This window comes from Armigeres subalbatus, chromosome 3 (assembly GCF_024139115.2).
Source record: "Armigeres subalbatus isolate Guangzhou_Male chromosome 3, GZ_Asu_2, whole genome shotgun sequence".
NCBI lineage: Eukaryota > Metazoa > Arthropoda > Insecta > Diptera > Culicidae > Armigeres > Armigeres subalbatus.
The window spans coordinates 378,560,430-378,574,501 of NC_085141.1; the positions used below are offsets into that span (position 1 = coordinate 378,560,430).

Here is a 14,072-nt window from a genome sequence, read left to right on the forward strand (position 1 = left end):
ACTAGCGACTGCAAACATCAAGAGAGTGAAACGTCTGTCAGAAGAAATTACCAAAACTTCCGTTAATTAGCATCGGTATCAGTATTTATTTTATCCCAATGATTAGGCAGTGGCAAAAATATAGGCTCAAAAAGACACAAGAACATCCATAAATTACGTGACGCTTGGTGGGAGGAGGGGGTTGCCTGAAGTGTGACGATCCATACAAAATTTTCAGATGATTCGTGCAAAAAGTGTGACAGGGGGAGGGAGTTGAAAACTGCCATTTTTAGCGTTACGTAAGTCCCCAATTAGGCTTTCTGTGAGCGTGTACGTACACACACATTTCGCTCACACTTTTACTTAGTTTGTTTGCAACCACAAGCAGCTGTCATGGCAAAATCAAATGGGATTGTTTGAAACCACGAACCGTGCGTTCGTTTTGGTGAGAAATGTCGGAAAGACCCTAATTGGAAGTATCATTTCGAGTATCATCAAGCTTCTCCAATGCGACAATTTTATATGTTGTCAAAAGCACAGCACTTTTGAAAAAACGATTTTCTTTCAAGAAAATCAGTGATTTGCATGATCGACTGTTTTGTGATTTTCGTATAGTCTCCTCAAGCATTGAAACAAAAAGGTAAAACAAAAAAGGTAACACTATCTTTTTACTTCCTTTCCTTTAATTATGTTGTCCCCATGCTCCATATGAATAAATGTAAACATTGTCCCCTTGTGAATTCACTCGTAATTTAACGCGGTCGAAATATTGTAAATGTAAATGTAAATGTAAATAATGTAAATTTTGTTTTCATATCACGTCAGGTGACGTCACGCTACACTCGTTTTATAAGTCAAAACAAAAAATTGGCAATGTTGCCAGAATTTATTATTCTGATCATTCAAATGTCAAAAGTGTGCCACAGTGTGGTGCCACGCGGTGCCACACTTATGAGTAAAAATCTTTAAAATGTGTGCTTGGAACATTGTGCTTAGCGTCCCACCCCTTGGTTCACAGCCTAAAAAGCATTTTGTATAAAACAAATTTTCACGAGATTATTTTCAGGGGGGGAGTAAGCCTGTCCACGAACAAAACAAGCCTACCTAAGGGTCTGTCTCAATTGGATAATTAAACTGAAATTAAACTTAAAAGTGACATTTCAATAATTATCAAATAACCCTGCTCGCAGAGCAAGATTACTTTTGACAGATATCGAATCATTTTCCATCGATGTCCTATTGGAATTGCTGGGTAGCACCAACCATTCTTATAACGGGGTGATTTTTTAATTTTCGAACTGTCACTTTTAAGTTTAATTCTCCAAATGAGACAGACCCTAAGAGTGAAATCAGTAGTGATCCAGTTTTATTCCAAATTTTCGACCACTATTCTAGTTTGAATCCGCAGCAAAACAGAATAAACTCGCTGGTTTCCCCAGCAGTGTTCCACTCATGTTTTTCAAATTTTCATTTAAATAAAATCATTATTGTGGTATTTTGAGTTAAGAGTGTATCTGAGGGGGTGAGTGTGTGAGTGCTGATGAGTTGTAGATTAAAATGGAGGATTGTGTTTTATTGGAAAATCGTCTAATCATTTCTTTGACCAGTTATCACATTGGCGATCCTGCCAAAATAGTTGAAAATTCATTTATTGCGAAACGTGTGTATCGGACTTGCTTGGATTGTTACCACTAATGGTAAGTTTATGTCTATTTATATATGCAAAAAAAAAGGAAGAAAATCGTATGGTTTCAAAGTAAATTTTACAGAAGTGTTGCCAAAATTGCAGAAGTCGTAATGCTCATGATGCATGACGCTTTATTCTTTTCTTTTTTTATTTATTTTTGAAATTTGCGGTGAGTCGGGTTAAGCCCAAGGCCAGCTATTGTAATTGATTTTGGAACTATTGGGTTCCGTCAAAGTTGAGTCGGGTTAAGCCCAAGGCCAACTATTGCAACTGATTTTTGAACTGTTTTGTTCCGCCAAAGTTGAGTCGGGTTAAGCCCAAGGCCAGCTATTGCAACTGATTTTTGAACTATTTTGTTCCGCAAAAGTTGAGTCGGGTTAAGCCCAAGGCCAACTATTGAAAATAATTGTTGAATTGTTGAGTTTCGTGAAAGTTGAGTCGGGTTAAGCCCAAGGCCAACTATTGCAAATGATAATTATTGAGTTCCGTCAAAGTTGAGTCGGGTTAAGCCCAAGGCCAGCTATTGCAACTGATTTTTGAACTGTTTTGTTCCGCCAAAGTTGAGTCGGGTTAAGCCCAAGGCTAGCTATTGCAACTGATTTTTGGACTATTTTGTTCCGCAAAAGTTGAGTCGGGTTAAGCCCAAGGCCAACTATTGAAAATAATTGTTGAATTGTTGAGTTTCGTGAAAGTTGAGTCGGGTTAAGCCCAAGGCCAACTATTGCAAATGATAATTATTGAGTTCCGTCAAAGTTGAGTCGGGTTAAGCCCAAGGCCAGCTATTGCAACTGATTTTTGAACTGTTTTGTTCCGCACGGCAAATGCTGGGTAAAGCGTACCATTGGTACTTCGCGTACCTGAAGGAATAAAATAGACCCCATCTCGCGGTCCTTAGCCTCTTACCCAGCAACTCCTATCCCTACCTCCCCGCGGTGCTGGCCGGGATACGAGCAACCTTAGGGAAGATCGGGTAACCAACCCCGGTGGGAACTATGGTCGTATGCTGACAGGGAAGGGGGTTTGCTCCTTCCGGAGGTGCAAATCTTATTGAGCGTCTGTTCTCCATGTCAGGATCGGCTCACAACAGCGTCTGTTCTCCATGTTAGGGGCGGCTGATCATCGTCCGAGTGCCAGCGAGGACTCTATGAAACTGTGCACCATGGTCCACCGGAAATAAGGAGGAATGGTCCTCCGGAAATTTAGGGGTTTGGTGTCAGGCCCTGCAAGCCAGCCTTTAAAAATCTTAAGCAACGAACAATCAACAAGAGAGTACGGACCGGAACCATCGGCGAAGACCACTGCGACGAAAAGGGACTAGCGATTGGAAACTCGGTTCGTGGAACTGCAAATCTCTCAACTTCATCGGGAGCACACGCATACTCGCCGATGTGCTCAAGGACCGTGGATTCGGCATCGTAGCGCTGCAGGAGGTTTGTTGGAAGGGATCAATGGTGCGAACGTTTAGAGGTAATCATACCATCTACCAGAGCTGCGGCAACACACACGAGCTGGGAACAGCTTTCATAGTGATGGGCGATATGCAAAGGCGCGTGATCGGGTGGTGGCCGATCAATGAAAGAATGTGCAAGTTGAGGATCAAAGGCCGGTTCTTCAACTTCAGCATAATCAACGTCCATAGCCCACACTCCGGAAGCACTGATGATGATAAGGACGCATTCTACGCGCAGCTGGAACGTGAGTACGACAGCTGCCCAAGCCACGACGTCAAAATCATCATAGGAGACTTGAACGCTCAGGTTGGCCAAGAGGAGGAGTTTAGACCGACTATTGGAAAGTTCAGCGCTCACCGGCTGACGAACGAAAACGGCCTACGACTAATTGATTTCGCCGCCTCCAAGAATATGGCCATTCGCAGTACCTACTTCCAACACAGCCTCCCGTATCGGTACACCTGGAGATCACCACTGCAGACAGAATCACAAATCGACCACGTTCTGATTGATGGACGGCACTTCTCCGACATTATCGACGTCAGGACATATCGTGGCGCTAACATCGACTCTGACCACTATCTGGTGATGGTTAAACTGCGTCCAAAACTATCCGTCATCAACAATGTTCGGTACCGACGACCGCCGCGGTACGACCTAGAGCGACTGAAGCAACCTGATGTCGCCACTGCATACGCGCAGCATCTCGAGGCAGCGTTGCCGGAAGAGGGTGAGCTCGATGGGCCCCTCTTGAGGACTGCTGGAATACAGTCAAAGCAGCCATTAACGACGCAGCGGAGAACAACGTCGGGTATATGGGTCGAAGTCGACGGAACGATTGGTTCGACGAAGAGTGCAGCCAAATTCTGGAGGAGAAGGACGCAGCGCGGGCGGTCGCGCTGCAGCAAGGTACCCGGCAGAACGTGGAACGTTATAGACGGAAGCGGAGACAGCAGACCCGCCTTTTTCAGGAGAAGAAACGCCGCCTGGAAGAAGCGGAGTGCGAGGAGATGGAACAGCTGTGCCGTTCTCAAGATACACGCAAGTTCTATCAGAAGCTCAACGCATCCCGCAAAGGCTTCGTGCCGCGAGCCGAAATGTGCCGGGATAAGGATGGGAGCATCTTGACGGACGAACGTGTGGTGATCGAAAGGTGGAAGCAGCACTACGAGGAACATCTGAATGGCACTGAGAGTACAGGCAGTGAAAGTCAAGGCAGCGGAGGAGATGACAACGTCAGTTCAGCGGACGATGGAAGCCAACCAGCCCCCACCTTGAGGGAAGTTAAGGATGCCATTCAACAGCTAAAGACCAATAAAGCAGCTGGTAAGGATGGTATCGGAGCTGAGCTCATCAAGATGGGCCCGGAAAAGCTGGCCACTTGCCTGCACAAACTGATAGTCAGAATCTGGGAAACCGAACAGCTACCGGAGGAGTGGAAGGAAGGGGTTATATGCCCCATCTACAAGAAAGGCGACAAACTGGAGTGTGAGAACTTTCGAGCGATCACCATCCTTAATGCCGCCTACAAAGTGATATCCCAGATCATCTTCCGTCGTCTGTCACCATTAGTGAACGAGTTCGTGGGAAGTTATCAAGCCGGCTTCGTTGACGGCCGCTCGACAACGGACCAGATCTTTACTGTACGGCAAATCCTTCAAAAATGCCGTGAATACCAGGTCCCAACGCACCATCTGTTCGTTGATTTCAAGGCGGCATACGACAGTATAGACCGCGTAGAGCTATGGAAAATTATGAACGAGAACAGCTTCCCTGCGAAGCTTACCAGACTGATCAAAGCAACGGTGGATGGTGTGCAAAACTGTGTGAAGATTTCGGGCGAACACTCCAGTTCGTTCGAATCACGCCGGGGACTAAGACAAGGTGATGGACTTTCGTGCCTGTTGTTCAACATTGCGCTAGAAGGTGTCATGCGGAGAGCCGGGTGTAACAGCCGGGGTACGATTTTCAATAGATCCAGTCAATTTATTTGCTTCGCGGATGACATGGACATTGTCGGCCGAACATTTGCAAAGGTGGCAGAACTGTACACCCGCCTGAAACGTGAAGCAACAAAAGTTGGACTGGTGGTGAATGCGTCAAAGACAAAGTACATGCTTGTGGGCGGAACCGAGCGCGACAGGGCCCGCCTGGGAAGCAGTGTTACGATAGACGGGGATACCTTCGAGGTGGTCGAGGAATTCGTCTACCTCGGATCCTTGCTAACGGCTGACAACAACATTAGTCGTGAAATACGAAGGCGCATCATCTGTGGAAGTCGGGCCTACTACGGGCTCCAGAAGAAACTGCGGTCGAAAAAGATTCGCCACCGCACCAAATGTGTCATGTACAAGACGCTTATAAGACCGGTTGTCCTCTACGGACATGAAACATGGACAATGCTCGAGGAGGACTTGCAAGCACTCGGAGTATTCGAGAGACGGGTGCTTAGGACCATCTTTGGCGGTGTGCAAGAAGACGGTGTGTGGCGGCGAAGAATGAACCATGAGCTCGCCCAACTCTACGGTGAACCCAGTATCCAGAAGGTAGCTAAAGCCGGAAGGGTACGATGGGCAGGACATGTTGCAAGAATGCCGGACAGCAACCCTGCAAAGATGGTGTTCGCTTCCGATCCGGCAGGTACGAGACGGCGTGGAGCGCAGCGAGCGAGATGGGCAGACCAGATGCAGAACGACTTGGCGAGCGTGGGGCGTATCCGAGGATGGAGAGATGCGGCCTCGAACCGTGTATTGTGGCGTCAAATTGTTGATTCAGTGTTATCTGTTTAGATGTTAACTAAATAAATGAAATGAATGTTCCGCCAAAGTTGAGTCGGGTTAAGCCCAAGGCCAGCTATTGCAACTGATTTTTGAACTATTTTGTTCCGCAAAAGTTGAGTCGGGTTAAGCCCAAGGCCAACTATTGAAAATAATGGTTGAACTGTTGAGTTTCGTCAAAATTGAGTCGGGTTAAGCCCAAGGCCAGCTATAGCAAGAGATTGTTGAATTATTGGGTTTCGTCAAAGTGTAGTCGGCCAACTATTATAGTTTGTTGTTGTTCTTCTTCTTTGTATTACATTATGTACAGTCAGAACTCAAGCGAGCGAAGCCCAGCAGAACCAACGCCTTTTATTTTGATCACATCAGATATCTCAATGCCAACGTTTTTACAATTAGCAAAACATTTACTAATATTAAAATAAAAATATAGCAAATAAAAGTTTGTTTGAGATTTAAAAAAACTGGTAACACTGCTTCCGCACGTAAAATGCAGGGTAGAGCGGCGGCACGAGTGACGGGTGGTGCTGGAAAAATGAATGCATATTTTCACGTGAACACGCATATAAATACAATTGAAGAAGCAGTACGGAAACTACTGAGTGAGTTTCTGTAGGTACGGTAAAAGAAACAAAAAGTCGAAGTAGCTTACGTGTTCGTGTGTTTTTGTTTTGTTTTGAAGCATACGAAGCATCGGAGATGCCGGCGATCAAAGAGGTCAAAGCAATCTAGAAAGTAGCTGCTGGCGGCCAAAAGCCAGGATGATGCGTGTGTATGTGTGGTTTTGTTTAACCAAAGAGCGGATCTGATGTTTTAACTAGTGAGTGGCTTGTACTGGTGGAAAACGGTAACGCCGAAAAGTGTGCTGGAAGAATTTTTTAATGCATAAAGCTATTTGGATAAATTTTTGTTATGATGAGTGGATTGTGGACAGTGAGCGATATTCCGTTGCCGGATGATTTAATTGAACAGCTTGGGAGTGATGAGAATGTGGAATCTGTGGTGAAAATGTCTGTCCAGAGTAATAGCGAAGTGAAAATTGCTGAGAATATGGTGACAAAGGATGAGAAAACGTAACAAAATGGCTGTCGGGTTCATGGCCGTTGCAGCCATTCGATGAAAATCTACCTCTCAACAAACGTAAAGCAGAGTGGGTTCGTTTTCGGAACCAGTTTGAGCGCATCGTTGCCTGTAAAGAACCAGTTGGAGCTGCTATGCGTTTGACCGGATTAAAGATCTTCGCCGGTAATTATTTACTGAGCGTGATCGAAACTCAGGAGCTTCTGTGTGCCGATGCAGGGAACATCTACAGTGCAACGATATCAGCACTAAACAGGTAGATTTATTTTACATTTTCTTTTTTTTTCTTCTTTCTTTCAATTTTTTACTTAACCGAGATTTGAAATTACGATTTTTTTATTTGTTAAGTTTAATTTCATTGAAGAAAAAAAAAACACCAATCAAACGAACTTTACAAATTTTGGAGCATGACAATTTACAATTTACATGAAGGGAATCACCAGTTAACTAGAAAAGGTTAGCTATAACAAGATATAATAAATGTCTACCAGTTGATTTTTTTTAAATATGAATTGCGCTAGAACTGCATTACGTTAGTTATTTTTGCCTTTTTTTTATCGATTGAGAACCAGCATGATTGAAGACAAGTTTTCATTTTTATTTGTCTTCTATTGCGATAGGTATTTTGATCAAACGTGCGATTATACGAAAGAAAGAATGAAGTTCCGTGAAATGAGAATGACTGCATCCGAGCCATTTGTTGATTGGGTATTGCGATTGGAGAATCAAGCAAAGTTTTGCGAATTTGAGGCAGAACAGCGTAAAGAGGAATTTATTCAGGCACTGGTCAGACGTTCTGTACCAGCAATCGCATCAAAGCTTTATGAAATGAGTAATATATTTAACAATGATCTGGAACGTATTATGGCCCATGGTAGACATCTTGACTATATTCGGATGGATACAGAAGAGGGACATCAAGCTATAAAGGTGGACGATAGAAATATTGCTGAGGAAGTAGGTGAAGGCTGTGTGGTGAAACCAGTAAGCGCTGTATTCGATCGGAAATCTGAACTTGGTCCAATGCACTATAATTCGCGGTGTGGAGTAGGTATGCAGAGAGACAGGGGAATGTTTGACAGGAATAATCGGTACCGGGGCGCAAGGTTCTCGAACAATGCGGGCCGCTACAATGGCTTAAATAAATATTGTTCAAAATGCGGAAGACTTCATGGCCCTAAGGAATGCCGGGCCCATCGTGTAAAATGCTACAGCTGTGGAAGAGAAGGGCATTTTTCCGAGTTTTGTTTCTCGAAAAGCGAAGATTCAGCTAGAAGCCGGCAAAGCTGGTCTGATAGAGATGCATCGATCAAGACGGAAGCTCGAAAAATAAATCAGGTAAAGTAATCACGTTTAACTAAAATTGTTCGGCATACATTGAATGATTACAATAATAAATAAATAAAAAGCTTATTTTGTTTATAATATTTTAACTATTTTTTTTCTGGTATTTATGATCAATTCATAAAGTTGATAACTGGCACCAAATCAACTGGTACACAGAATTACAAAGATTCCAGATTTGTCGATTGTAAGATCGGAAACGAAGTGTTTCAATTCTTGGTTGATACTGGCGCTACTGTTAACACCATAACGGTTAATGGATGGCAGAAGATCAAGCGTAATTGTCGATCGGTGATACAGGATTTTGTTCTCCATCCAGAAGAAATTTTACGGAGCTATGGGAATGAACGACCGCTTGAAGTGGAGTGCTCATTTAAAGCATTCATTGGTGTGAGTAATCATCCGTTGCAGTTGGCCAAATTTTTTGTGGTTAAGGGAACTGATTTATCGCTGCTCAGTTACGAAACAGGGCGATTGTTGGACTTGGTTCACATTGGCCCAAAAGATCCGAGTGGATCCAAAACTCTTTGTTTGCCATATCTGACACCAAGTTAGAGCCCAAGATAACCATTGCGCATGAAAACGAGCAACAGGAATTTCCGAAGATTCCTATTACCGCCGTGAAATTCAAGGTAGATGATTCGGTTATGCCAAAGCAAATCATTCGATACAACATCCCGAAAGCATTCGAAGCTGCTACTAATGAAAGATTGCGTGTGATGGAAGAGAGATGTATTATCGAGAGGGCGGATAAAGAGAATGATATAATATCATTCGTTTCTCCATTGGTATTAGTACCCAAGGGTTCTTCTGATTTCCGTATTGTTATTGATTACCGTGAAGTTAACAAGGCCATCATCCGTGAGCCATATCCTATGCCATCCCTCGATAAGATTTGGACGGATATTCCCAATGGAACGATGTATTTTTCTAAACTCGATCTGAAAGATGCATATTTTCACATCGAGTTAGATGAGAAAATTCGACATTTCACTACTTTCATGACCGCTAACGGACTAATGCGTTTTCGGAGGCTTCCGTTCGGATTGTCCTGCGCTCCTGAGCTCTTTCAGCGAGTAATGGAGATGCTCTTGATGAAGTGTAAGAATTTAATAATCTACCTCGACGACATCCTGATCTTTGGCGATAGCTTGCAGGAGTTGGAGCAAAATGTGGCGGAAGTGAAAAGAATTTTGCGTGAGAATAATCTCACAGTTAACGAAGAGAAATCGATGTATAATCAGAGTACGGTAGATTTTCTTGGTTTTACGATCGATGGTACTGGCATTTTACCTATGGAAAACAAAATTTCAGACATCAAGCTTTTTGTACGGCCAAAGGATGTACCTGAATTGCGTAGTTTTTTGGGTATGCTGACGTACATAAGTCCATTTATTAAGAATTTTTCGCATAAAACCAAATTGCTACGTGATCTTCTGGTCAGCAACGCTAGGTTTGAATGGACCGAGAAACACCAAGAAACATTTGAGAACCTCAAGCACGAAGTCGAGAATGACCTGATCAAGAGAGGATACTTCAAAGAAAATGATCGAACAATTCTATATACAGATGCATCCCCGTGGGGTCTAGGGGCAATCTTGGTGCAAGAAGAAGAACAAACAGGAGAACGTCGGATAATTGCTTGTGCTTCGAAAAGCCTGACAGCAGCCGAGTGTCGATATCCACAATTGCACCGAGAAGCGCTAGCGATTATTTGGGCGATGGAGAAGTTTGCGTATTACCTATTGGGTCGACGATTTACGTTGCGGTCAGATAATGAGGCACTCATGTTCATGACAAAGAACGGAAATCGTAAAGATGTTGGGAAAAGGATCTTATCACGGGCGGAAGGCTGGATGCTAAGAATGGACCACTTCACCTATGACTTTGAACACGTTTCAGGGAAGGACAATATTGCAGACGCTGCATCAAGAATTGGAGCCAAACGAGAAATGCCTCAGTTTGGTATCGAAGAGGAACCCCACGAGCTATTTTCTGTGACGGCTAGTCCAAGTATTATAAACAACCAGTTGTTGGCATTAACTAACGCCGACGTTAAAAGGGCATTAATTGAAGATAACGAACTGCAAACTGTCATTGAGTGGTTGGACAAAAACGAGAAGTGGCCGACACAAATTTCGAAATACCAGGCATTCCAGGGCGATTTGTATTTGAAAGGAGAAATGTTAATGAAACGGGAAAAAATGGTTTTACCGTCAACACTACGAGATCGAGCGCTTCGTTTGGCCCATCGAAGTCATCCTGGGATGTCAACCATGAAAAATTTTTTAAGACAAGGTTTGTGGTGGCCTGGTATAGACCGCGATACAGAAGAGTTTGTTAGGAGCTGTCCTGAATGTCAACTTGTTACTGTGTCTTCACATCCAGTGCCCATTGTGATGACAGAACTTCCTCAGAATCCATGGGATTACGTATCAATGGACTTTGCCTCAGCATCGGAAGTTAACAACTGGAAAGCGTTAGTTTTGACGGATAATTATTCTCGGTTTCTTGTCGCTGTGCCGCTTGATAAAACGGATACTGAAGCTGTAAAAAGAACCCTAAAGAAAGTCTTCAACACATACTATATTCCAAAAACTCTAAAAGCCGACAACGGACCACCTTTTAACAGTGTCGAGTTGAAATCCTGGCTAAGTACAACTTGGGGAGTGCGCCTGATCAATAGCACACCATTGAACCCTACAGAGAATGGTCTTGTAGAACGGAGTATGCAAGGTATTAACAAGATCACTGCGATTGCCAAACTTGGGAAAGTTAGTTGGAAGGAAGCCTTAGCTGATTATGTAGCAGCATATAACTCGTGGCCGCACCATGTGACAAAGATTGCACCGGCGGAGTTGATGTTTGGACGAACTGTGCGGAGTGTGTTGCCGGATCTGCGTACTGATCAGCAACAGTTTTTTGATGCAGAGCTAAGAGATCGAGATCAACAGGCAAAATTTTGCCGCAATTCAAGAGAAGACAGCTCGCGTAGAGCTAGATCATCCGAAATCGACGTAGGAGATACAGTGCTCGTCACTCAACAAAAACGGGACAAAGCTGACACTTCGTACAAAAATGCTTTTCATAAAGTCATCAAAATCCAAGGAGCTGGACGAGCCACTATTGAGGACTCCACTTCAGGAAAGACATACGATCGCAACATAAAGCATCTGAAGAAATACGTAGAACGTAAGCCAAGTGTTATTGGTAATGATGGTAAAGTAGAATTCTTTTGTTTTTCTTCTCAATTCTTTCATTCAATAATCTGTATCGTTATTGTTTTTACTTTTTTTTTGTTGTTTTATAGCACCCTCGGAGGAGGAGGTATGTGTTCCGGGACAACAATTGAACGATCATTCTCAGTTGATGGAATCTGATTCGGTGCAGAATGGTACAAAACGCTGCACCTCTGAAAACGAAGGACCGATTGCAAAACGCCGCGATACCCGGTTGATTAAAAAGCCAAAGAGATACCTCAATAGGGTTGTGTTATCAGAAGATTGAATATCAATACTATATCGCTCTGTAATATTGTCATTTTTATTATTGATTGAGGGGAGGATGTGGTATTTTGAGTTAAGAGTGTATCTGAGGGGGTGAGTGTGTGAGTGCTGATGAGTTGTAGATTAAAATGGAGGATTGTGTTTTATTGGAAAATCGTCTAATCATTTCTTTGACCAGTTATCACAATCATGTTGGCGCCAAGAAAGGCGCCGTAATTGCAAAGTGGATTGATCCGTAGATAAAATGACGTATTCATACACCAAAACAATTGGAAAATATTTGAATCTCGTGATTCAATCGTGGTTCAAATCTGCAGAAAATAGAACGGAGCGTTATACCAGTTTTATTTTTTTTGACATTTGACTGGTATAAAAAATGAATCTAGAACAGCTGCTGGGAAAATGAATGTTTCAGATTCATATTCAAACTGACAGCCCCGAACGATTTGAATCACTGCTGATTTTACCCTAAGATGTATTATCCGGGCCTCGCCGCTTGGGAAAGGCGGGCCACCCTGGGCCACCCCGCTTGGCAAGTGTAACATTTTTCGAACTGGAATCTTGTAGGATATTGGTTAACCTACACTACTGCTGACTAACGAAAAAATTGTGGGATTGTTTATTTACAATTGCTTCATACTACACAGAACGAAAAAAAGTTGTGATTTTAACATTTTCTATATCTTATATTGAAAGTTGGTGAAATTTGGTATTTTTGAGTGCTAAAATATTGAAATCAAATGCAAAATGTTTAATTTGACAGTTTTTTCCTCAGGTTAAAATTGTTATTTTAACAGTAAGAGCACTCCGATCAAAACTTTTAAAATAGTCGAAATAACTTTTATATTTCGTATTTCTGGCAACACTGACAAAATAAAATTAAACTGGCAGCTCGAAACGATCTGTCAAAACCGAAAATAAAAACCGCGAAAAATGTTCCTGTTTCAAAAATTTTTGCGACAAGTAAGTTTTTATTTGCTGTTTAGATTTTTCAGTGAATTTGATTGGGAACCTATACTTTATTTCAGAAGACAGCATAAAGGTGCCAGTCTGCTGACCATATACACTGAGCCCAAACATCATCCTCTAAGCGTAGGATTTGTCATCCTCCCAGTCTTCTTTATACATCATCTGGATTCCATATTACGAAAACGATAGAATGCCTAACCGTCAATCTATCAAAAGAAAATAATCCCAGATGCGGATGATTGTCTTTTGATTTACGCGTGGTTGTTCATTTCATGCCTGAAACGGTGAGACTGCAACTGAGGTTCATCCTATATGTGGATGAATTGTTTATAGTGCACGCCCCTTAACGAAAGTCATTCGGAAAGAAAATGTTGATGCTTCTGTTGTTGCCGCCAGTATCTCGAAATTATTTGTTTTCAATCGGTAACGGTCGCGGGTGGAAAAAATATACTGTTAATGAGAATTTAAAGTAAGTTTCGTATAATTACAGCAGAAATCTGTGGAATATACACCGATAATCTATTTTCTTTACAGATTAAAACGTAGTTCGAGGTTTTGCTGGCGTAATCTGGCCAGGTTTTATCTGAAGCTGGTAAGCATGCGTATAAATCTTATAAATGGAAATGATGTTGAGCAAAAATCTTTTTTATGTGCATCTTTCAGGAATACGTCAAATGAATGATACAAAAGTTGCGTATTATTTGATCCGATTACGTCCAAAACCAGCAAATGATGTTGATCCAGAAGCAACACAGCGGAAAAGCGACGGAAGCTGCACCTTTCGTTTCGGAGTTTAATAGATTGCCACGTGCCATCCGGATGATTGGGAATCCGGGAACTGACCATTGTTTGCTGCCATTCTGACGAAGAGCAATTATCTTAAGTGATGTTCCATGCTGTCTTCCGGTAGCGAAAATCATATTAAACTCTCATTTCTACAGTGTTATAATTTGTGATCATGATTGACGTTTTTGTTAATTTGTAGTTGGCGCGATTATTGCGTAACAAATAATAAAATGTTTTACGTGCGAGATTGTTAGTTTTTTTTTTCTTTCAGCGTTTATCTTCCAATGGTTCATTAACTGCATTATTAGGTATACTACATGAGAAAGGATATGTATGTCATTCCATTTCCATATCTTTTTCCCCCGTATATCATTTAACAAATCATTCGATTTCCTTTCGACAAACTATTTTGGTTTTGGAATGGCTAGCATTCGGTTTTCGGATGATTCGCATCTAGCTGCTTGTCATTTGACTTCGACATGACCGAATGCGA

At 42.5% G+C, this 14,072-nt stretch overlaps 2 protein-coding genes and 1 long non-coding RNA gene across 4 annotated transcripts; all 3 read left to right on the plus strand.

The window, feature by feature from the left end:
• The first annotated feature begins 6,739 nt into the window (after positions 1-6,739).
• LOC134223721 (uncharacterized) lies at positions 6,740-8,857 on the plus strand. Its single transcript, XM_062702912.1, has 2 exons — positions 6,740-7,230; positions 7,595-8,857. The coding sequence occupies exons 1-2, from the start codon at positions 7,109-7,111 to the stop codon at positions 8,319-8,321; spliced, it is 849 nt and encodes a 282-aa protein (XP_062558896.1). The 5' UTR covers positions 6,740-7,108; the 3' UTR covers positions 8,322-8,857.
• A 1,218-nt stretch (positions 8,858-10,075) lies between these two features.
• On the plus strand, positions 10,076-11,921 carry LOC134223720 (uncharacterized protein K02A2.6-like). Of its 2 annotated transcripts, none has more exons than XM_062702909.1 (2): positions 10,076-11,537; positions 11,629-11,921. In XM_062702909.1, the coding sequence occupies exons 1-2, from the start codon at positions 10,106-10,108 to the stop codon at positions 11,823-11,825; spliced, it is 1,629 nt and encodes a 542-aa protein (XP_062558893.1). In that variant the 5' UTR covers positions 10,076-10,105; the 3' UTR covers positions 11,826-11,921. The 2 variants fall into 2 exon arrangements, with proteins under 2 accessions (XP_062558893.1, XP_062558895.1); XM_062702911.1 differs by having other exon boundaries at positions 10,076-11,510.
• Positions 11,922-12,730: 809 nt separating this feature from the next.
• LOC134223722 (uncharacterized) lies at positions 12,731-13,789 on the plus strand. Its single transcript, XR_009982685.1, has 4 exons — positions 12,731-12,787; positions 12,853-13,262; positions 13,328-13,385; positions 13,457-13,789. It is a non-coding gene; the product is annotated as an uncharacterized LOC134223722 (long non-coding RNA).
• Positions 13,790-14,072: the final 283 nt, after the last annotated feature.